Raw genomic sequence first — 24,343 nt, forward strand, 5'->3', positions numbered from 1 at the left:
GGTTGAGCCAATGCCAACATAGAGAATCTTAAGAGATGATAATTTTGGACCACCATTTCTAACAAATAAAGTAAAAAGCTAAAGTAAACTTCTCATTTTTCATATGAAGTTGTGCATGGTTAGTAGTTCATGGGTGAACTAGTTATTACAAATGGCAAAATTCAATAATGGGTCAATGGTCTTAGACCAACAAATAAAGTAAAAAGCTAAAGTAAAGTTCTCATTTTTCATAAGAAGTTGTGCATAGTTAGTAGTTCATAGGTAAACTAGTTATTACAAATGACAAAATTTAGTAATGGATCAATGGTCCCCTGAAGTTAACCTTTTCTTTCAAACATTTTTATCATTATATTCAAAAGCACTTTCTGGTAATATTATCGTTTTAGTTTCTAATTTGACCATTATATTGTATTAAAATTTAACGATATATGGGTTGGTCTTAGAACAACTTAGTGGGCTGCAGCAAGCCCGCTTATTAAAGCTAATTAATCGTGTCTTTTAACATATAAAAATTCAAGTATAAGCCTTTAAAAGGTAGTTTAAGTGACAATGAAAAAATTTTAAGTATAAAAGAGTAAGAGTTTGAATCTGCTTTGACGACATTTCAAAATTTTTAACTCTTGACTTATTTAATTTAGTGGTTATAGGGCTAATAATTGACTTTGAAGTTTTATCTATTTGGTATAATTGGATTCATCCGGAAAGGGCAATCTGACTTAAGTAAGGTTTTGTAACCTAGTCTGCAAGCTAAGTTAGACTTCCATTATATAGTCTGGTCTCGGACCGACTTAGTGGGCCGTGGATTGGCCTGTTTATTGACATATATGGGCGAGTTTTAATGGACAAATCAAGCCCAATCCAATACCCGAATTCCCACCTCGTATAAAACGTGCGAGGATTTAGAGGTTTCAAGTCCTTCACTTTCTGGTTTTCCAGACTCAAGGATGGGAAAGAACAAGAAAAACAGAGAAGGAGGCGAAAAGAGCGAGCACAGTCCTTTCACTGTGTTCGTGAATAACTTGCCTTACTCCTTCACCAATTCTCAGGTACTTTTTTAGCGTAATTATTGACCTGTTTGGTTCCCGAGAAAGCTCATCATGTTCTCATTAACATTTTGTCAATCGTGATTTAGTTGGGTTCGTTTTGTTATGCTTTAAAAGCCTGAACACAGCTTTGAATGTTGCGCATGGCAATTTTTTTTTAAACATTGTCTGGTTTTGTTTGTTCATGTTGTTGCTTGGCTAGAAGAGACTTTCAGCGATGTTGGACCAATCCCGAGATGCTTTATGGTTACAAAGAAAGGTAAGTAGATGTAGACCTGTACGTGCATTTACCATTTGGTTGTAATTCAGAACTGTGAGTGTGAGCTTCAATTTGTAAACATAATGTGAAAATTCTTACTTTAGGAGCTTGATAGTAGATTATTTGAAATAACTGCGTTTTTTTGCTATTAATTGTAGCCTTTTAGAACACCAATTAACTCCAAAGTGTTGCTTCTATTTATTTTTATTTTAATAGTAATAATTAGAGTTGCTAGGCAAATTTCAGTTCTAATAATAATGAGGAGATTTTTCTTCTGAGGTAATATTTTAAACTCTGCATTAGGTTTAGTGATGGGGTGATGGAATAGGGGATAACAATTGGTGTTTTCTAAGGTGTGTAAAATTCTTTTGCCCATGGTATGTATGGTTGTTTAAATAATCTATTTCTCCTTTCTGATGTACGCAGGGTCAAGTGAACACTGCAGATTTGGTTATGTTCAATTGTGAGTTGTACATTTTCTCTTTAATTGCAATTTAAGTAAACTTTTCTATTTGATGCTCTTTCTTTGAGTTCAACCAATTCATCAATTGTTATCTACAAAGCATCATAAATTTTTTCTATGGAATTTGTTTTTGATTGTGAACCATTTTTTTCTTTCTGAATTAGTAGCTTTAGTTTCATAAAAATGCTGTACGAAGCAGTAATGAGTACCTGATATTTTTTTGAAAGAGACTTTTAAAAGTTATGAGTGGTTGGACAGAGTTCATGATTTCTTATACCTTATGCAGTATGTATATACTTGTGTCTTTATTCAGTTTATTGCTTTTGGTATTTACATGAAAATTCAGTTAGTTTGTGATGGGAACTGTGCTACTGTTGCCTTGACTACATTTAGCTGGTGTTTATAAAAAATGCAAACATGATATGATATTTATGCTGTAGGATAAACAAATTTGACGACATTGAGGTTCACTTCTTTGTAAAATCAGTGAAAATACTGCTTATTTGTATAGAATTTCTAGTCATTATCCCTTCAGAGTTGATCAGAGACAAGCTTCAGTAAATATTAGTTTGATTCTGGATGGAAAATTACACGAGCCCTTAGCTGCCTGTGTAACATGGCAGTAGCAGTTTTAAATGTTGTTGGTCATTACTTTTTGCTGTTAGTTGATGTGATGTTAGGAAAATATATAATGGTGATATACTTTGAAGGATTTCTCTTTTGCTTTCTTCTCGTGTTCTAAATGATCCCTTTGCAGTGCTGTTATGGAGGATGCTAACTGTGTCATTGAGATGAAGAATGGTTCATCCATTGGAGGTCGGAAAATTGGAGTTATACATGCCATGCATTGTGCTCTGCTAGAGCAATGCTGCTCAAAAGCAGCTCAAGGTTGTTATCTTTTACATTGGTTTTGGACTTTGTGGTATATAGTGTTTTGATATTCTTGTTATCCTAAGGGCAGACCATTTTTTTGGTAAAAATTATCCCACATTTTTACTCAATGAATTAGTGTTTCAGTCAGATGATGCAGTGGAGACGAAGAAAGATGAGGATGGTTTAACCTCTGAGGCAGGGAAGCTTTCTTCAAAGTTGATGGATCCAGGTCTTAAACCATTTACCATTTATCAAAATATGTGGCTTGATTTTTCTTATTTAATTTTTGAATTTTTTTATCTGATTTTTTGCATGAAATTTCAGACAAAACCATGAAACCTAGAAAAGCAGCAAAACTTTCCATTGACCTAGCAGACAAGGAAAACTGTTCAGAGAAGCACAGGTGATTGATTTTTCTTTTTTTATTTTTCAATTTTAATTTTTGAAAGTAAACTAAATATTCTTCAATTCCATTAAGTTGTAGTTGTTTCAACAATACTTATATTCCAGAAAGTCATTTTCCAATTTTTTTTTTTTTTTTAAGGAGGTGGAGGTTTACTCTTCGGTGGAAGTTAAAAAATGTCAATTGCAATGTTCAAGTTTTGAAGATTGCCCCATGACTTATTTTCTTCTTTCTCTTCTGTGTGATGCTATGCAGGGTTGCTAGGACTGTCTTAGTCGGTGCTCTTCTTATCACTAATATGGCAGAAGCTGTCCACTGCCTTGCCAAAAGTGTTGACACTGTTTGTTCTATAACTTATCCTCTTCCAAAGGAAGAACTTGAACAAAATGGTTAGTAAATTCTTTATTTTTATGTTTGTTCTTAATCTGGGGGAAATGACTTCCAGTCTACTATTAAAAAATGAATTGGAATTAGTGTGCATTATCTTTTTATAATTCCTTTGATAAATGCCCCATCTGACACTTTTCCAGGTCTTGCACAAAATGGATGCAAAATGGATGCTTCAGCTGTACTTTTTATGAGTGTTAAATCTGCTTGTGCATCTGTAGCCATGTTACACCAAAAAGAGGTAGAGGGAGGAATTGTTTGGGCATGTCAGCTTGGTGGAGAGGTAAAGATTATGAATATTAGCATTGTTGCTGATATAATTTTGCCCTGATTCCCTAAATGATATATGTTTAATTTCATCAGTGACTTATAAAATTGCGTTACTTTATATTTTGCTTGAGGTTTGGTTGATATGCTATTCTATTATTTGTGTGCTAGAAAATTCCAATTATGTTTCTTTTTTTGTCTTCTTGTTGTTTAGGGCTCCAAGACTCAGATGCGGAATATTATTGTCAGAAACATCCCTTTTAAGGTTGTTCTTAGTAATGGTCTTTTTGCTGTCTCATACTTTTTATTAGAGGGGCTTGGCTTCTGAACTAGTTTGCTCATAATCAATGCTGGCTAAAGCAAATGAGATCAAAGAAAAGTTTTCATCTGTAGGGTTTGTCTGGGATGTCTTTATTCCTCATAATCCTAATACTGGGTATTCAAAATTCCCATTATCTTCAGATATAAAAAAATGTTATGTTATTCACTTCACAATATTTTTGCTTTTATGCAGGTTATCTAAGGGTTTTGCATTTGTGAAATTCACATGTAAACGAGATGCAGAAAGTGTGAGATTCTGAACTATGCTTTCTTTAGTACTAAACTATTAATGTTACTGGAGGGTCAACACACTTTCAATCTTATTTCGATTTGTTACATCAGGCCATTCAAAAGTTCAATGGGTGAATTTTTGGTAAAAGACCAATAGCTGTTGACTGGACTGTTCCAAAGAAAATTTACAGTAGTAGTACTGTTTCATCTGAAGATGATAATCATGGTCCTTAACCAAGTTCTTGGTTACTATATTACTTGTCTGTATCAACTAAAATTGAAGAATGGGTATATTTTTGTCCTTTTTTATAAATTGCTCTGTTACCAATAAAAATTTCTAAGTTGTCTTTTCAAATGATGGAATTATGATGGTAAGATAATTGATTACACCAATAAGGTGTAGGTAATCATTAGTATTTGCTGTTAAATTTTGTATAAGAGGTATCTGAAGCCAAAATATAAAAGAAGATAAAGAAAGGAGTTTCGTAATTGAAAATTTTGCACAAATATTGTCACGATGCTTTCATTGATATAGTTATGTATCTGGTTTCCATAATATGTGCATGAAATTGAGAATTGGTCAATTTGTTGATCGTTGTGGTTGAATTACTCTATGGTTGACATGTTCTGCTTTGCTAGGAGGCACTGCTAATTAAACTAGCAACTGCTATTGGTAATTTATGGCAGTTTTTGGGTTTAATTAATATGTTAGCAAATGATATGTGGGTTATATATCCCTTTACAGGGCTGCAGAATAAAGGAGATGAGGACAGTGACACATGCAGTGATGATGATTTGGAGGATGATGATCTGGATTCATCAGAGAAAGAAGACAAGCATTGTGAAGTTCATTTTGATGAGGAAGCAGATATTCTGAAGAAAGTACTTCAGAAGATCACTTCATCATCCGCCGACTCTGTTCCCTCTGTTGGTGATGATTCTGCACTGCATGAGGAAGATGAGGACCTGGGCTCTGATGAACTTATTCATGTGTTAAGGAAGTTATCTAATGAGTCCAAAAAGTGTCAGAGGTATCTGAACCTGAAAACTCTGGCAAAAGCAAATAAAAAACTCTTAAACAGACAGATAGAGATGAGGATTTACAAAGAACAACTTTCATAAGCAACCTTCCTTTCGATATTGAAAATGAAGGAGTGATAAAAAGGTTTTCTGGATTTGGGGAAGTTCAATCTTTTGTCCCAGTTCTTCATCAAGTCACTAAGTAAGGATTCAATTTTCGGTATGATGTTTTTCTATGCTTTATATTCTTTAAGTTAAGCCAATATGGTTTCATTGTGCTTCCTGCAGGCGACCAAGGGGGACTGGTTTCCTCAAATTCACAAAAAGAGATGCAGCAACTGCTGCAGTTTCATCAGCAAATGCTCATTCTGGCTTGGGAATTTTTCTGAAAGGCAGGCAACTGACAGTACTGAAAGCTTTGGATAAGAAATTGGCTCATGATAAACAATTGGAGAAGACCAAAAGCAAGGATCATGACCACTGGAGTCTTTTTCTGGCAAAAGTTAGTATTCTTAATCCCATTCTCTTTTTACCTGAATTTTCTAATTTATGCTGTTCCTGCAGTTTCAATTTTGTGATGCAGGGCTTGTCTCAACATGAAATGACTCTTTTTTCTCCATTTATCAAATTTTAATAGGAAGGCTTAATCCTTGAGGAGACTCCAGCTGCTGAAGGTGTCTCAGCTAGTGATATGTCAAAACAGCAAACATAATTCTTTTCTCCAATAATTTATTTTATGACATAAATTCAGTTAAATTCTTTTTTATATTTATATTTCCTTGTTCTCTTGTTTTGGATTTTTTTGTTTCTCTATAAAAGTGGTTTTACTTTTTTTTTTTTTTCAAAGTCAAATTGTTTATTTCTCATTGGAGAGAAATGTTAGACATGCGGTTGTTTATTTGCCAGATTTAGTCTTGCATTCTTAGCGCTGTGAAGAACAAAAACAAATCTGTCATTCTCTGTCAACATTCCTGTCACTGAGTGGTATTTTCCCTCACGAAAATTTGAAATGCTTTTTGGGTGCGTTGTAGGTTGCACAAGAAAAAGATGACTAAGATTCAATCTCCTAATTTTCATGTTTCAAGGACAAGACTGGTTATAGACAATTTGCCAAAGTCAATGACTGAAAAAGAACTTAAGAAACTTTTTGTTGATGCTGTTATCTCACGAGCTACCAAGCAAAAACCTATAAATAATTCGACAGGTTTTGGTACCTTCATCTCTTTGTTGTTATGCTTTTTATTTATTATCATATTTATGTTACCATAAGATCATTTTTTTCTTTTAAATACTGGTATGCAGATTCAGTTCTTGAAAAATATGAGGGGAAAGGTCGATACAAAGAATTACTCACAAGGGGTTGCTTTTGTTGAGTTCACCGAGCATCAACATGCACTTGTGGCCTTAAGGGTTCTTAATAGCAATCCAGGTACTGTGTTTCACAATTATACCTTATCCCAAGTTCTTGTTATATATGAGGACTGGTGGCCATTTTAACATATGCATATTTTGTTCTATTTCTGCATGGTTTACCTTTCTTTTTGAGGATGCTGTTGCTATGGTGGAAAGTGTTTATCAAAATGTGGGAATTCTATTACATTTGATCTTTAAATATTCTCTGGCAACTTGTAGAAAGATTTGGTCCCAAACATCGTCCAATTGTGGAGTTTGCTGTTGATAACATTCAAACATTGAAGCTACGGAAAGCTAGGATACACGGTCAGCAGCAACAAAATGATGAGTCATACTCTCTGTATGGCAACCCAAAAAAAATGGAGACATCTAGAAGACGGAAATCCAATGGTGACATTGGAGAATTGAAGGATTTGTACCGCAGTGAAGAGGATGAAGTGGCTAATGGCATTCCTCATGAATCTGCTAAACACAGAGCTGGAAAGAAGCAAAAATGCAATCCAGCTAGCACTAAGGCAGAAGTTCTTTTGAGAGAGAACTTGGAAGGGAAGACAAAAGGCTCAAAAAGGAAACAAAAGGATTGCCAAGATGGCCGAAAGCCTGATGCTGGAAATTCAGACAAAGGTAAAATGACAACCAATGATCCACACAAATCAAGTTCTTCTAAGAAATCAATTTTCAGTCAATGTAAGAGGAAGCAGGAAGACCAAACACAAAAACACAAGGAAGATAAATCAATGAAACAAAAAAGGCCAAAAAAGAGTAAAGATCCACCGGGTGAGATGTAGTAGCTAAACTTGACATGCTGATCAAACAATACAGGTCGAAGTTTCCCCAGCAGAATTCTAACAAAACTGACGGTAGTAATAAGCAAGGTTCAAAACAGCTTCAAAGATGGTTCCAGTAATAATTTCAGGTAGGTTTTGTTCCTTAATAGAGTCGGCTAGACAATCATTTCAAATGCGAATTTTGTTCGAGTTTTGAATTAAAATTTCTGAAGAAGTTGAATCCTATAGCCTGCTGTCTGTTGATTGTAGTGATCTCTGTAATTTTAGTAGGCAGGATTTGAGGTCTTTATCTGTATTTAGCTTGATTCGGTGAGCGTCTCTCACCAAACCCTATAATATTGGGAAGGGATAAATATTTTAAAACCTCTGAGTTTGTTTTATAATTTTGTTATAATTTTATCCTTATTAATTTTTGAAGAAACAAAATCTTTATTTTCAATTAATGTAATAAATAATAAAAAAAATATTTTATAATAATTGTAACAATGATATTTAAATAAAGATAATATCAATTTTTATCATATTAATGGTTTATACTTCATAATTATTTAACTAATATATATATGTTTGTGGTAATATTTTATTTTTTTAATAAAAAACTTCAACCAAACGCAATTTTATTTTTTTAAAATGGTTAAAACATTTTAATTATTTTTTCTTTAGTATTTGTGATCTTGGGTTAAGGATTTCAAATATTTTTTAGTTTTTTTAAAGCTAGTTTATTTTTAAAATGAATTATCAATTTAACTTAGGATAATTAGCAAATTAAAATATAATTAGGGTAATTCCAAACGTGTTTGATCAAATTCAATGAATAATCATTTGTTGGAATCTAAGGGTTGATTTGATCATGATAAAACAAATTTAAAAAACTTGAAGGGAATTAAGATAAATATTAATTAATACCACACAGGATATCTTGGAAAAAGTCTGAAGAGTTTTAGTAGTTATCCCACATCAAAATCACAATTCATGACATTGCAACAACCAATATTTTTGTGATGAAATGAAATCTATGCTTCTCCTTGAATGAGAATATTTATTTTTCCAATGAAATGGATACAATCTAAACAATAATCGTTGGTTGAGATCATGAGTTACATGCATGCCCACACTACTCACCTTTCAATTTCCCATCACATTCTCTCTCTCTTTCTATTTCTTTTTTTTTTTTTTAAATTTATTTGCCATTAATTTGTGATTATATCTTTTATATATATCTCTGCTCTATCACTATCCAATTTACATTTGGTGAGACATATTATTGAAGGTCAAAATCATCTGTCTCAACTTCATCTCTCTATCATTTTTATTTGGTTACTTGAATGTGAAGGAACGAACATGTTATGGTGAAATCACTTGATCACTTTTACAGAAATTTTTGAGTTGCAATTTGTTAGGATTCCATGATAATAATAGTAATTATTATTGTAAGAAATTTGATATTATGATAAAATATATTGATATTAGGAAAAAAAAATGTTTTATTTGGATTTGTCTGAATTTGAAGGTTAGGATGTTGGTGAATAATTAGAGGTAATTGGATTGGGAAGGGAAAGAAGATTATATTTATTATTTGGGTATTTTGAACAGATTTGGCCGATTAGGAGAAAGGGCACGTCTCTTTTTTATCTTTTAATGTTGATAACATTTGTGTGTTATTATCTTTTTAATGTTAATAATATTTGTGTTAATTGCCAATTTTTGAATTACCCAGCAAAAAGTCAAGAAATTTGGGCACCTTTGAAAAAAATAGCCCATTGTTCAAGCATCAAAATAAGCATCCAATGTTAATCTTTTATTTGTTGTACTTATCTTTCAGAACCCTTCTTCTTCACCGTGCAAAAGATTAAATAATGACAGTAAAAAAATAGTTCAAGACAAAAAAGGCAGTGTTTTGCTGCACTATAAAACCCCATTGCATCCTCTACTTTCCACTTTGTTCACATTCTTTTCTCTTCCCACACTTCATTCACATTGTCTGTTGGCATTCAAAATGGAAGCTAACTCAGTTTCCAACTGTTTCTTCCTGTTCTTCCTCTTACTGTTGTCTCTAAGTCTCCAGGTGACACGCTGCAACGTCACCTACGACAAGAAGGGTCTTATCATCAATAATCAGAAGAGAATTCTCTTCTCCGGCTCCATACACTACCCAAGAAGCTCTCAAAATGTAATGCAAGTTTAGTCTGCTCGCTTTCCCATTTCACATTTTCCAAGAAAATGTGTTTGTGCTTGTTGCTTCTAATGGAACATTATGTATATATTGCAGATGTGGGAAGATCTTATAATGAAAGCCAAAGACGGAGGTTTGGATGTTATAGACACTTATGTGTTTTGGAATGTCCACGAACCTTCTCCTGGCACTGTAATTTGCTTCTTTTCTCAGTTTTATTTGATTATATAATTCATTTTTTATGTTTGTTATTATTCTCCTGTAACCATTTTAAGATTCTCATTTTCTCATCTCTGGTTTGAGGATTTTAGTATGATTTTGAGGGGAGATATGACTTGGTTCAGTTCATCAAGTTGGTCCAGAAAGCAGGCCTATATGTACATCTCCGAATTGGGCCTTACATATGTGGAGAATGGAATTTTGGGTGAGAACCATCTGCTCAATCTTCAAAAACCTCTACTGTAATATGCTTATCTTCTGCATAACTTGTTTTTCATTTTTGTTCCTTTCTTTTTTTTCAGGGGGTTTCCAGTATGGTTGAAGTTTGTGCCAGGCATTAGCTTTAGAACAGATAATGAGCCTTTCAAGGTTTGTGTTGTCAGTAAGAAAGTGTATATATATCTATGTTATAGTCTAGTTTTAAGTATTTCAGAGTCTTGTTTTTGCAGAGAGCAATGCAAAATTTCACCCAAAAGATTGTCCAAATGATGAAGGATGAAAAGTTATTCGAGTCCCAAGGTGGTCCTATTATTCTCTCACAGGTATTGTGTCTGCTTCTTTATTGTTATTTTCCCTGTAGATTCTGGCATGCTGACCTTTTCAACATTTTGGGATTCCACTTATTTTGTTTTATCATGTGTACAGATTGAGAATGAGTATGAGCCAGAGAGAATGAAATTTGGAAGTGCTGGTGAGGCATATATGAACTGGGCTGCACAGATGGCCACCGGATTGAATACTGGAGTCCGTGGGTTATGTGCAAGGAATATGATGCCCCAGATCCTGTTGTAAGTTAATTATTTCCCAAAATAAGCTTCAGTTTGAGAGAATGAGGGAAAAATTTAACCCATCTTGTTATAATTCTGGTGACAGATAAATACATGCAATGGTTTTTACTGTGATAAATTCTCTCCAAACAAGCCCTTTAAACCAAAATTATGGACTGAGGCTTGGACCGGCTGGTAAATTGCAACTACTGTTACAATCTAAATTACTCTGTGTTTAAATGAACTTGCTTAACACACTGTAACACAATTTGAAGGTTCACAGAATTCGGTGGGCCAATTTATCAACGACCAGTTGAAGATCTAGCATTTGCAGTTGCACGATTCATTCAAGCTGGAGGCTCTTTTGTTAATTACTACATGGTCGGTTTCAGGTTCCTTGGTTGTCATAGCTAAAAGAGAAAATCCCTTTATGCTTTTCTTGATTCCCCCGAAACCAAAAAGGAAAATATGTAAATGCCATGTGAACTTTTCATAAGGTTTAAGCTTGTATTAGCAACTGTAAAGAAACACTACTTTTTCTTTATGCAATGTCTATGTTTCCTTTTTGCAATTGAGTCAGCTACAAGGTGTTTTCTCACATTGCATCTTTTGCAGTATCATGGAGGAACAAACTTTGGAAGAACTGCTGGAGGCCCTTTCATTACCACCAGCTATGATTATGATGCTCCCATCGATGAATATGGTCAGAAATTTGAGCCCTTTTTTTTTCCAGTACCTTCAGTCTGAAACTGAAAGCCTTAATTCATGAGCAAGACAGTTTCTTGACTTGTGACTCATACATATGACAGGCTTAATAAGACAACCAAAGTATGATCATTTAAAGGAACTCCATCAGGCTGTTAAATTATGTGAAACAGCTTTGCTTTATGCAGATCCTTATGTCATGTCCTTGGGAAATTATGAACAGGTTTGGCATCTTCTCCGCAATAATATTTAGATGAAAAACCTCCATTAAGTATGGATTTGTTCCTGACACTGAATATTTTCTGCTGGCTTCTACTTTATTAAGGCGCACGTGTTCTCTTCAACATCGGGAGGCTGTGCTGCTTTCTTGTCAAACTTCAATTCAAAGTCATCAGCAAGGGTGACTTTTAATAGAAAGCACTTCTACCTTCCACCATGGTCTATCAGCATTCTTCCTGATTGCGAGAACGTTGTCTTCAACACAGCCATTGTAAGGAAAATTTGATAATTTTTCATAGGGAATGCGTTATTTTGGTTGGCAAAATTAAAATGTTTCAGTGACTGCATGCCATGATTGCAGGTAAGAAGTCAAGCATCCAGTGTGCAAATGTTGCCCACAAGTATTAAATTGCTCTCATGGGAGACATTCAATGAAGACATACTTTCAGCTGAAGATGATTCAACAATCACAGTGAGTGGTCTCTTGGAGCAACTAAATATAACCAGAGATACCAGTGACTATCTCTGGTATTCAACCAAGTAAGATAGAATAACAAATTTCAATCAAAATATTGTTGACATATTTACACTGAAACTTTCATTTTACATAATGTTTCCAGTGTCCATATCGGATCGAATGAATCACTTTTGCACAGCAATCAGCAACATACTCTCACAGTAGAATCAAGAGGCCATGCTTTGCATGTATTTGTGAATGGACATCTTTCAGGTTTACTGCTTAATTGCTTATTCTTCAGCAGATACAACTTAGGTATTATTTGGTTTCTTTCAGAAGTTAACAAATTTAGTGCTCTAATAACTGATTAGGCTCAGCTTCTGGGACAAGAGAAAACAGAAGATTTACTTTTACTGGTGATGTTAACCTTCATGCTGGAGTTAACAAGATTTCACTGCTGAGTGTAGCAGTTGGATTGACAGTTAGTTCTCCAATCTTTTATTTTGAATAAAGACCACTTGTTGATGTCAATTTAGCCTAACTGAAAATTTTTCTTGCTGCTGATTTTGAAGAATCTTGGTCCACATTTTGAGTCATATAATGTTGGAGTCTTAGGACCAGTTGTTCTCCATGGACTTGATCAGGGAAAGAGTGACTTGTCCTGGCAGAAATGGGCATACAAGGTCTGTAAATTTCACTTGTATAAATTTCAGTAACTTTCACTTATACAAGGCCTGTAAATTTCACTTGTATAAATTTCAATAACTTTCACTTGTAAGGTCTGTAAATTACACAGATTGGACTTACAGGAGAAGCAATCAGTTTATGGAATTCATTTCAATCTTTTGAATGGACACCATTATCCTTAGCAGTGCCAAAAATACAACCATTGACATGGTATAAGGTATGGAAAATTGAGACCTTTTGAAGGTGCCCACCAAATGAGATGGGGTAGGACAATACATTTATGTGCTAATTGTTGAACTTGCAGGCGTATTTTGATGAACCAGAAGGAGATGAGCCTCTGGCTTTGGACATGGGAAGCATGACAAAAGGTCAAGTATGGATCAACACACACAGCATTGGAAGATACTGGACTGCTAATGCTGAAGGTGACTGCAGAGGCTGCAACTACACTGGCACATACAGGTCAAATAATTGCCAATTGGGTTGTGACAATCCCACTCAAAAATGGTACAAAACTTGTGAACAAAAACTCCATCTACATTCAGATGAACTGCATTTTGCTTTCTTGCTGATAGTTTCCTATATATTCGAGTTTTCAGGTACCATGTTCCTAGATCTTGGTTGAAGCCAAAACAGAACTCACTGATAGTATTTGAGGAACTTGGTGGAGATATATCAAAGATCTATCTGGTAAAACGGTTGGTGAAAAGTGACTGAATCCAATTCCATTCACTATATACAAAAACAAACAACCTGTGTATGAGTGTGACAAAGCACTTTTCTCATAAAAAGTTGGACACTCCCCCCCTTTTATAGCCATTGATGGGAGGGTACCAATGTTATTCATTATAATTAATTATGGCTTGTCTCCTTTACTTCACAAAATATGTTTATCCTTTTATTATTATTATTTTTTGACAAAGAATCCCAATTAAATGAAATTGTTTTTTGGAAACTGTATCAATTACATTGAATAATTCAAATTTTGAATATAATGATATCACAATTACTGTAAAATAAAAAATTTAATTTAAAAATATTATTAAAAAGAATTTAAACCCAGACTTTCAAACAAATTATTTGTAATGATTTTGTTAAGGAATCAAATAAAATTTTGAAGTGATGACGTGGCAACACAGTAGAGAAGCACCTAAGTTACGCGAAAGTAAATCCGATCGTACAGAATCAAACTAGAACTTTCCACAGCGTGAACGCAAACTCTCCTCCCGCTCTCCTTATCAGCTCCTCTACGTAGACGCTGACGTGGATCATTATTCAACCTTCCTTTTTTATTCCTAAAATACCCCTCCCTCTCTCATTTTCAATCTTACCAGTTGTCTCCCCGTTTTACACACGACAAACGTTGATTACGACTCTCTCGCACCTTTCAATTGTACCTCGCAAAACACCTAACCGATAAAAATCCAATCGTACTAGGACGTGTTTGGCTTGCCTTTTTTTATAAAAAAAAACCGAAGAGCTTTTCCGTTATTATTGGATAATATTTACATTAATCACTAGTTTGAAAAAGCAGAAGTGCTTAAGCAGTGAGATGTGGAACCAAACACGGCCTATGGAAGAAATAAAATTACAAGTGTGAATTTTTTATTCTCCATCTCTACTTGTGCTCATCAATGGCCAAGCCTAAGGCTCCTAGGCGAGCTCTCGAGTCTTACACAGTCAAGCACATCAACAAAACAATTAAACGTCAGTTGACACAAACTTATTCTCTCTTATCTTTTTCAATATTTAAGTTTCAAATGTTTATTTTTGTTTTGTTTTCAGCCGGCGACTGCGTTTTAATGCGTCCGTCGGATCCTTCGAAGCCTTCCTACGTGGCGAAGATCGACGGGATCGAATCCGACGCTCGTCGCGCCAACGTGAAGGTACGCGTGCGCTGGTACTACCGGCCTGAGGAATCGATCGGAGGCCGACGTCAATTTCACGGCTCCAAGGAGGTCTTCCTCTCAGATCACTACGACCTTCAGAGCGCCGACACAATCGAAGGAAAGTGTACCGTCCACAGTTTCAAGAGTTACACGAAGCTTGACGCCGTCGGGAACGACGATTATTTCTGTCGTTTCGAGTATAACTCCTCTACCGGAGCTTTCAATCCCGATCGCATCGCCGTGTATGTCGCGGCTCGCGAGTTTGTTTGGTTTTTCATTTATTTGTGAAGATTATTTCATGAATTGGTTTATGCTTTTGTGTATGATAAAGGCTATTTTGGTAACTTGGTGATAAAATTGGTTTAATGCAGCTACAATTACTTATGTGGAAAAAAAAAATGAATTTTTTAATATATAATTTTGTTATAATATTAGGACATTTAAATTACCCTTTTTTTTCGCTTCGTTTGATATGTTTGGTACAAGCATACAGCTTTATACGTGGTGAGAGCACCAGAAAATAATGTGCTTTTAAGTGTTATGATGTTCTAAGATGAGATAACCTTAGTTTTACTGTATTTTTTGGTTACATTTGTAGCTTGATGTTTTAGCTAAAGATAGTTCTAACAGCAAAGGTTATTAATGTTGCAGGTATTGCAAATGTGAAATGCCTTACAACCCTGATGATCTAATGGTTCAGTGTGAAGGATGCAGCGACTGGTAAGTTAGTTGTTTAATTCGTTTCGACCTTTTTATGCTATGAGATTGTTTTGAGTTGTCAACAACTGGTTTGCTTGCGAATAATTTGGAGGTTTTAAAGTCCATGAATCAGGTTTTATTTCCTTTGTCAATTAACAAATACATAAAATATTAAACACCGAATTCATGTCTCATAATTATTTATGTTATGTATTTAGTAGCATTTATCTGATGTTTAGATGTCTGGTAACATGCTCTGCTGTTGACACCAAGTGTGGTGGAAACTTAATCGAATGCTCAACTCTTTAACTCATTAATTATTGAATTTGCTAATCTTGAATTTTGCAAATTTTCTGGTTCAGATAATTCTTAATTTACTAATCATAAGTATGTTAAGGTTTATGTGGGAATAATATGCAGCATTTTTTCTACCCCAAACTGAAGATGATGTGTTAAATGAGAAAGAAACAGAGCTGGTGAACTAGTTGTCACAGTATAATTACACATTATGGGTGAAAACAGCTCAAAATCGTGGTTCCGGCATTTACTGATCTTTTTTCTTGTTTTACTTGAACTTAAGGGAGTTTTGCAAGTTAGGTAGAGTGGAATTGTGCTTCAACTGTTCACCTGTGAGGACCTATATACTATAACATTTTGATTATTAGGTGGCTTTTAAGTAGAAGCACAAAATTAATCTGAAATTCACTGATATTTCCTACATATGTTACTTTTAATTTGATTTTTTTCTTGATGACTGATTGGAATGGACTACCAGTGAAGCAATTGCCAAATACCTGCCTACTTGTCATTTTTTATATTGTTAGTTGTAGTTTTGCATGACTAGCTAATTGGTTGCTATATGAATACTTTGACAATGATTGTATACTGAAACCTGCCCATACCAATGTGGCAGGTAAAATTGGAATGAGCAAGTGCAGTATCATTGGAGATTAATGATTGTTTGGAAAGTTTGGAGGCTATACACGTCTTTTTGCAATTGTATATAAATAAACTGGACTTTTTTCTTCAATATATAGCACCTAGTTACTTGTAACACATAAATAGGATTAAATTTAGAGGCAAGAAGATTGGAAATATGAAATATGACTTTAAGAGTAGAATGGATTTTTAAATTTGATTATTCTAAATTATGCAGCTTTTAGGGATGATTATATCTTTAGTTGAGTCAGTGATATACAAATGTTAATAGGTAAGACAGTCTCTAGTTATACCTCACGGGGTATAGCTTTGGTTAGATGAGACTGAGTTACCATATACTATTTGATTTGTTTAAAGGGAGGGGGAAGTCAAAAGGATGCATCTTTATTTACAATGTGATTAGGCCTATTAGTATCTAGCTTCAAATCTCTTATATAAAATTGGTTCAAATTTAAAGACTATTATATGTGTTCTTGCTGTTACCAATTGATATAATGCTTCAAAAACTTTATATTTATAGGAAAAAGTGTTATGAATTTAGAGTTTAAACCTTTACAGTCTTCAGCATGTTACTGTTATTTCAGGTTTCACCCTACTTGTATAAACATGACTGCCGAGGAGGCTGGAAGACTTGACCGCTTCTTCTGTGAAAACTGTTCTACTGAAGGCCAAAAGATGCTGCAGAATTCTCTTACCACAGCCACTCAGTCAGATACTAAGGTATTCCAGATTACTGAGGTTATATTCAAGTAATTCAAATATTGGGTGCATGTATAAAATAAATAAGATATTCTTTTTTTCAGCATCATCTTGATTAATTCTGGATGCTACACCTTCAGAGACTTAGCTTCTCTGTTTACAATAGTATTCCCCAGGATAATCCAAATCCCCTAAAACCCTACCACTTATTGACTCCTAAGCCTAATGTAATTGGTTCTAATCCTAATTTCATTCTAATGTTAATCCCCAATCCTAATCAAATTCTAATCCTAATTGTTAATTCTTAAATTATCCTTTGTCATCCTAACCATAATCTATGATGGAGGCCTAACATTGGACAAGCTTGCAGAGCCATGCATGGTTTGTTTTACATATTCTTTCTGCAGTTTGTTACACATCACCATCAGTATATTGTCGTTACATTAATATGTTTATTCCGTGTCATACATGTTATTACATCTACTATTCCTGATTAGGAATGTTGCGGAGACATGTAATGTTAACAGCATCCTTGTATGTTTGATAATTTTCATGATATTAAACCATGTATTAAAGGCCAGTTCATTGATACCTGTAGTTCCCACAAAATTGTTTCTTGTTGAATGGTTTTGGCTGTCAGGATCATACTTTTAAGACCCTGGATTCTAAGTTCTAGCCAAGGGAATATGTTGTTGATTCCAATTCACAAGACTAATATGTGATGGAGGCGTTTCAGGTCAATACAAAACGACGACGGAGATGATAGTAGGAACATAACCCTTTTAATCTTCGGGTAGGCTTCAGACAGACATGGAGTAAAAGTAACCTACCTGACAAAGTTTAGTGCTTGTGATTCGGTGGTAAGAGGCAAACTGGTCTGTAAATGCTCTGTGTCTGGGGAACAGATAGACAGACAGACAAATGGTGACCTTGTTTTCCTTTGAAAGCCGATGATGTGTTTGGTTTTCTGTAATTATGTGATGTAAATTCCCCCTCCTTCCTTCCCCGTGGATGGTGTCTTGGTTTATGTATAGCATAGGCTAATGTATAATACAAAAGGATTTTAACTTTGAAGGGCAATAGATAAAAAGGTCATTTCATATGTTTTATTCGGATTCTTTGCCAATTGTAGGAAAGGTATTTCAAGATGGTGATGCCCATTTTTATTTTAAATATGAATTTGAACTTTAAAAAAATGTTGAAGAAGTTTCGTATATGGTAAAATATGGTCACGCTTAGTCGGTGATTGTATTCAGATTTTATAATTAAAATTTAGTTGCGTTTCTAAAATCACAATTGTGTGTTTTAAAAATTTCAAAGTCTTGTCTATTGATTAATTGGAGTTAAAATTTTCTATTAAAGATAAAAATAAAATTATTATTTTATTAATAATATTAAAAATATATAAAATTTGTTATATTTTCTCTCTTAAATTTTAAAAACTAACATTTCATCCTTACCTAAAGTTTGCTAACTTTGAAAAGTAATATTTGCCCTCAAATTTTAGAGGTTTTTTTTTCTTTTCTCCTTCGATCACCATTTTTGGTGTTGACGACTTCTTTTTTTCATCCCAAATCGTTGGTCGACGTACAGAAAATACCTTAGAATGGATCTCTTTATCTCCAACAAAGAGATTCATTTCAAGTTACTTCCTATGTGTAGCCCAAGGGTTTGAACTGGAGAGGGGAGGTCGTCGATGTTGGAGATAATAAATAGAGAGGTGAAGAAAAAATTTGAGAAAAAAATGTGATTTTTCAAAGTTATAAAACTTTAGGTAAGTGTAAAGTTATTAGTTTTTAACTTAAAGGGAAAATAAATGAATTTAATATTAGTAATAGAATAATGATTTTACTTTTGTTTCTAATAGAAAATTATGATAATAATTACGTTATAAATGAGATTTTGGGTTTTTTAAATTTTGTAAGTATAGTTTTGAGAACGTAACAAAACTTGGGTGAAAAATAGTCGTTTGGCCCCTAAAATTGAAAAAAAAAGGAGAGTTATTACATTTGAAATTGTTAAGGGGGCTGCATAAAAAAGGATTAGGTCAATATTTATATTTAAAGTTTGTTGGGGGGTAAGCAAAAGAAACTTTTGGTCATGAATACAATTAAAGTATGTTGAAGGGGCTAAAAAAAAGAAAATTTTGGTAAGGAATAACATTTAAAGATCGTTGAGGGTTTTGAAAAATGAAAGTATTTTCCGTTGCCGGGACTTGAACCCGGGTCTTTCGGGTGAGAGCCGAATATCCTAACCACCTAGACTACAACGGATTGTTGACTTGTATTTCATTTAATATTCATTATTTAGTTAAGTTAATATTTAGGTTTACTCTGAATTGCTGCTGACGTGAAATCATCAATCTCACCTCATAGTTCAGCACGGTCAATTACACAACATTCCAGAAAGGCCTTCTAAAAACTTTCCACAAAGACAATCGTTTTGAAACTTGTCTCGGAGAACCACACGTGTTTATCTGTTTGGTTGTTTTTTTACATCGTGATCAATTGGTTTATCCGTGTTTGTATCTGCCAGACATATTTTCTATTCCCCTTGGGAGAGGATTCGGTCCTTCCAAGAGGAGAGAATGGGAGAAAATTAGGTATTGTTGAGCTCTAATTGCAAACTCTAATTTGTTTTTTAATCCCTAATTTTGAATGAATAAATCTTGATTTAGTTCCAAAAATTTTAGATTTTTTAACATAATACGGTTAGCTATAATATTAAACATACAAAATTTCATATAAATTATAAAATATTGAATTAAAAACTTATAGAGTTATTGGAATACTTTTATGTGTTACTTTTTTGAATCTGTAATTTCTAAAATTCATCACACAATAACGGGTTTTTTCTTTTTTCAAATATTCTTAAATGGTAACTTTTAATAAATAAAATTGTTATACACTTTATTATGTTGAAGTGTTAAAAAGAGGGTTTAACCAATAGGTGGGAGATTAATGGCCCATCACATCAAGCATTCAATAATCCGAAAACATAGGAGAGGGTTTAGTCAACACGCAAGAGATCAATGGACCAGTCCATCAGGCATTCAATAATCCCAAAACATAGGAGAGGTTTAGTCAATACGCAAGAGATCAATGGACCATTCTATCAGGCATTCAATAATCCCAAAACATAGGAGAGGTTTAGTCAATACGCAAGAGATCAATGGACCATTCCATCAAGCATTCAATAATCTAAAAACTCACACTAGACCATCAATACATAACCCAAATCACAATACGTAGTGTGTTGACCATCATTAATGATCAAATTAGTCTCATCCGTTAGATGAAGCATCACCTTTCATCTTAAATTGTCATATATTTTTGTTTAAGAAGTCTTGATTGGATTCATTTCCAAATCATATGTTTTTGACAACAGAACACACATACAAGTTTGAGGGAAGTCCCTTAACTCCACATATATTTGTGAAAGCAGAGGCAAAATAATGATTTTTCCAGTCTTTACAAATAACTGAAATTATATACTGACTTGGGTTTCTCCTTTTATTCCACATAGTTCAGTCAAAATAAAGTTTATGCTGGAGAGTCATCAACTGGATGCCAATGTCTGTTGAAAAAACACATCTTATCTGCTTCCACTGCATATCCATCCTGATTCCGGTGCCAACTATAGTAAGCATGAGTTCGATTCTTGATGTCAAAAATGGCGTGGCCGAAACTGGCTTCGCGATAAGCTGAGTATGCTGGCTGTGGTTCTGTCATGCTGCAACACACAAAAATGCCATCAGTTTTTGACTAAATGCCAACAAATAGCAAACACATCACCCAATACTCGTTCTGTAAAATATGATCTTACTTGTTTGCTAACCCTTCAATATTGCCTCCATCACCGATGGTTATGTATACAGGCGCAGATTGATCCTTTACAGGCGTGCAAATCCCATTTGTGATATTGTATGCGATGTTAGATACACGTTCCTATAGTTTAAGGAAACCGGTATTATTTCGAAATCTCAAATTTTTCTTTAACACACAAAGAAGAAAGTAGAAACTTTGCATACTTCTGAAGCAAGTCCACCATAAAAAAATGTTCATACTTCAGAAGGTAGTACTAGTAAGTTATTTAAGCAACACTCACAGATCGTTCATAGGCATGGACGTGACCGGCAAATACTACATCAACTTTGTACTTAACGAACCAAGGCTCAAACATTACCCTCATGGTTTCTCCTTCCATGTAATGATAGTAGTAACTGTTATACCACGGGGAATGCAGAAGAACAATTAACCATGGTGTCTCACTTCTATTAACTTTTGGTAGCTCATCTTCCAGCCAATTATACTGAGGAGTGTATTTACCTAGAGAAAATGAAAAGCGATGGTCAAGAAAGAGGAAGAAGCAAATACATAAGTTAGATAAAATGGAAACAAAATCAAATCTAGAAGCCAGAGGGACAGAAGATCTAGCAAAGGATTAACATAAGTTTGTTTGAAACTGCTGGTTGAACATGCATTTTGTTGCATACATGGATTATGCACAATTCAGTCTTGACGAGTTTGTTAATATACATGTAAAATATCCTTACCATAAGCTGAGTATGATGACAGGACTATGATATATGCTGAAGCTCTCTTTATTGAGTACCAAAAGGGAGCAGTACTTTGTGATGCTCTATAAGGAACATGATAACGGTTAGTGAAAGGCTTAAAAGGTTTGGTTTCGCCCTGCACAAAGATAAAACCTTTCTGTTGTTAATTTCTTTCACCAGTAACTCTGACAAATTCCAAGGGTGTTTATTGTAGACATGGCAAGCAATGAGAGCTCCTATAAATATGTTAAGAGATGCTTACGATTTCTGGGGCAAAGTCAATTTCATGATTCCCTGCTGTCCATATCCATGGTTGATAAGCAACACTTCTCTCAATGAACCTTCCCCATGTATCCCATCTAACATTGTTGTGATTCGGATAATTATCGGCATAAGAGAGATCTCCAACAAACAATACAGTTTTCCCTTTCTGTGGATTCATCTCATAATGGGTAAGTGTCCTGTTGGAATCATAAGTCTGACCAAGATCGCCTGCAAACCATGTCCAACAGTTTGTCACAAATAAAAGTAACTGTGAGTCAAGTGAGCAAACATTTTGAAGATCATCTGCCAAAGAGTTATTAGACCATTCAAAGGGAAGTTTGCAGCAGTTTAAGCCACTGCCAACAAGAGGCAAGCTAAGAAACAGTTTCTGTCAAATTTGCTGTTACAAATCATATGTAGCTATTCTAACTATACCACTGTAGAATCTATGGCAATCCGCAAATAGAAACAATTCTAGATTTCCAACGAGCTCTTACTTACCAATGAGACCAAATGTATAAGGGGCATCGGGGCCAACTTCAGGAGGAGTTATAAACCAGAACTTCCTTTCAGTTTGTCCAATTCCAACCACATAGTAGTATTTAGTGTTGAACTGCCCAGAAGTAACAAAAACATGAAAAAAATAAAACAAACCATATAAATAAAATTCTCAAGTAATACTCAGTTAACAAATCCAAACCACCCACCAAATTAATACATTGATAAAGATTGCATATACAGAACATAAGCAATGCAGACAGAAAAATTTAAGATAAAATTCACCTCCAAATGTCTGATGGTGCAATGGTGAATGTAACCAGAAGTGTAATTGTAGAATTTATAGGTATAGACTTTGCCCTTGGCCGTCTTATCTTCCTTGCTGTTTTCACTCCAATAAACCACTGAGTTAGAACCTGGCTCGTCCTGGGTCACCCATGACACTATCACACCCTTCCCCTCATGATCCCCTTGTGTTATATGAACCTAAGTATGCCCCAATACCACAAGTCAAAATGATTAAAAATTTAAAAATACCCAAATCCATTAATTCATATATAATAAGAAAAGCCGAAACATAACAACAGAATCTTAATTCATTAAAAACCAGAAAACCCCAAAAGTAAAATTAAATAATGAATAAAAAGGGCTTTAAAAAAGGTACCTGTTGAGGAGCATTATAGCCTGGAGGAACTTTAAAGACATTGCTATCAAGAGGCATATCAACACTCTCCTCAAGACGCCTCACATAACTGCTTGTTTTACCTCCATTACACAACACTGCCAAGCTCAAAACTGAACGCAGAAATACAACAAAACAAGAAGAAGAGGATGAGGAAGAAGATCCGAGCACACCCATTTTTGTGCTTATGCTGTTGGCCTAAAATTCAGGCAGTGTGCACATTGTAATCTTATTCTTCCACTTCTTCACATGTATATCTATAGTAATACTATATGTATAGTAATAATATAATATATATACATATATATATATTTTTTTTTAAAAACACTATTATTATTTTACCATGAAATACTGGGAATATTCAGAGCTAAGCACGAATATGTAGTTTACTTGAAAGGTTTGAATGCTCACAATACTCGTTTTTGGTCAATGAGATGCTAATCTCTTTGAACTCCATTTTAAATCGGAAAATTATGGATTTGAATAAGAAAAACTTGAGTTAGACTTTTGGAAACGTAGTTAGGACAGCGATGGGGACAGGAATGCCCACCGTTTTGACTCGTATTATACAAGTTTACAATACATGGCAGGAATGGTGGAGAACTCTAAAGTTGTCTTTGGTTTGGACTTTGGAACAAATACGAGTACGCAAATATGATTTATTACATGGGCCCCAAATCGATAATAAACTCGGAGAAAACAGAAACGGCTGAGCTCAATATGCCATTATTGAAACTATCAAAAAGTTTGTATTGTTCAAATGCGTAATGTTGTCTTTGACGAGACAAGTAGAACGTTGCACGGCTGTTTACAGAATAATCCATTCTTTATAAACTATTTTACTTCTACGTCATCGTTAATATATACCCAGTGCTGTTCTCGTCCGGGTAAGGTAATGACTTTAAGAGAGAAGCAAAAGAGTTGACCAATACATTGGAGCCAAGTAGTGGGCAGAGTCAACCGGCCAACCCGCCCATTATGCAAATGGCCCCCGGCCCATCCTCGCCAGTGGCCCATTGGGAGTATGTGCACTCTTTTCACTTTACTTTTTTATCTTCCTTCCGCTTTTTGCTGGCCTTTTCTAATCATGGATGCAAGCGTGCTATTATGCAAATGGCCCCCGACCCACCCTAGCCAGTGGTCCATTGGGAGTATGTGCACTCTTTTCACTTTACTTTTTTATCTTCCTTCCGCTTTTTGTTGGCCTTTTCTAATCATGGATGCAAGCGTGCTATTAAACATGTTAAATGGGCCAGCCTAAAACGTGAGATTTTAATCTAGCCCAGGTAAACCCGGCCCGTTATCATAGTGAGCCATGTCATGAGCTTGGCCTTTAGGGCCATGGCCCAACCCGGCTCAAATCTAATACTGTACATAACATTATTAAAAAATAAATAAAATTATAATTATAATATAAAAA

The 24,343-nt window shown here is 34.6% G+C and overlaps 2 protein-coding genes, 1 non-coding gene and 2 pseudogenes across 5 annotated transcripts; 3 read left to right on the forward strand and 2 right to left on the reverse strand.

The window, feature by feature from the left end:
* Positions 1 to 944: 944 nt before the first annotated feature.
* LOC123227801 lies at positions 945 to 7,848 on the forward strand (annotated as a pseudogene).
* A 1,505-nt stretch (positions 7,849 to 9,353) lies between these two features.
* On the forward strand, positions 9,354 to 13,650 carry LOC123227452 (annotated as a pseudogene).
* A 534-nt stretch (positions 13,651 to 14,184) lies between these two features.
* On the forward strand, positions 14,185 to 18,030 carry LOC123227453 (chromatin remodeling protein SHL-like). 3 transcript variants are annotated; one of them, XR_006504473.1, is made up of 5 exons: positions 14,185 to 14,402; positions 14,481 to 14,826; positions 15,236 to 15,304; positions 16,197 to 16,282; positions 16,807 to 16,944. XR_006504473.1 is itself a non-coding variant. In XM_044652245.1 (5 exons), the coding sequence occupies exons 1-5, from the start codon at positions 14,330 to 14,332 to the stop codon at positions 17,595 to 17,597; spliced, it is 660 nt and encodes a 219-aa protein (XP_044508180.1). In that variant the 5' UTR covers positions 14,197 to 14,329; the 3' UTR covers positions 17,598 to 18,030. The 3 variants fall into 3 exon arrangements, 2 of the variants coding, with proteins under 2 accessions (XP_044508180.1, XP_044508181.1); XM_044652245.1 differs by lacking the exon at positions 16,197 to 16,282 and adding an exon at positions 17,562 to 18,030 and having other exon boundaries at positions 14,197 to 14,402; positions 16,807 to 16,942; XM_044652246.1 differs by lacking the exon at positions 16,197 to 16,282 and adding an exon at positions 17,658 to 18,030 and having other exon boundaries at positions 14,200 to 14,402; positions 16,807 to 16,942.
* Positions 18,031 to 19,121: 1,091 nt separating this feature from the next.
* Positions 19,122 to 19,194, reverse strand: TRNAE-CUC. Its single transcript has one exon. It is a non-coding gene; the product is annotated as a tRNA-Glu (tRNA).
* A 1,017-nt stretch (positions 19,195 to 20,211) lies between these two features.
* LOC123228021 (purple acid phosphatase 2-like) lies at positions 20,212 to 23,360 on the reverse strand. Its single transcript, XM_044653207.1, has 8 exons — positions 22,906 to 23,360; positions 22,527 to 22,727; positions 22,245 to 22,356; positions 21,742 to 21,971; positions 21,477 to 21,615; positions 21,029 to 21,249; positions 20,747 to 20,868; positions 20,212 to 20,653 (listed from the first exon to the last, which is right to left on the reverse strand). Exons 1-8 carry the CDS (start codon positions 23,098 to 23,100, stop codon positions 20,464 to 20,466), a joined length of 1,410 nt encoding a protein of 469 aa, XP_044509142.1. The 5' UTR covers positions 23,101 to 23,360; the 3' UTR covers positions 20,212 to 20,463.
* Between the last annotated feature and the right edge of the window lie 983 nt (positions 23,361 to 24,343).

This window comes from Mangifera indica, chromosome 10 (assembly GCF_011075055.1).
Source record: "Mangifera indica cultivar Alphonso chromosome 10, CATAS_Mindica_2.1, whole genome shotgun sequence".
Classification (NCBI taxonomy): domain Eukaryota; kingdom Viridiplantae; phylum Streptophyta; class Magnoliopsida; order Sapindales; family Anacardiaceae; genus Mangifera; species Mangifera indica.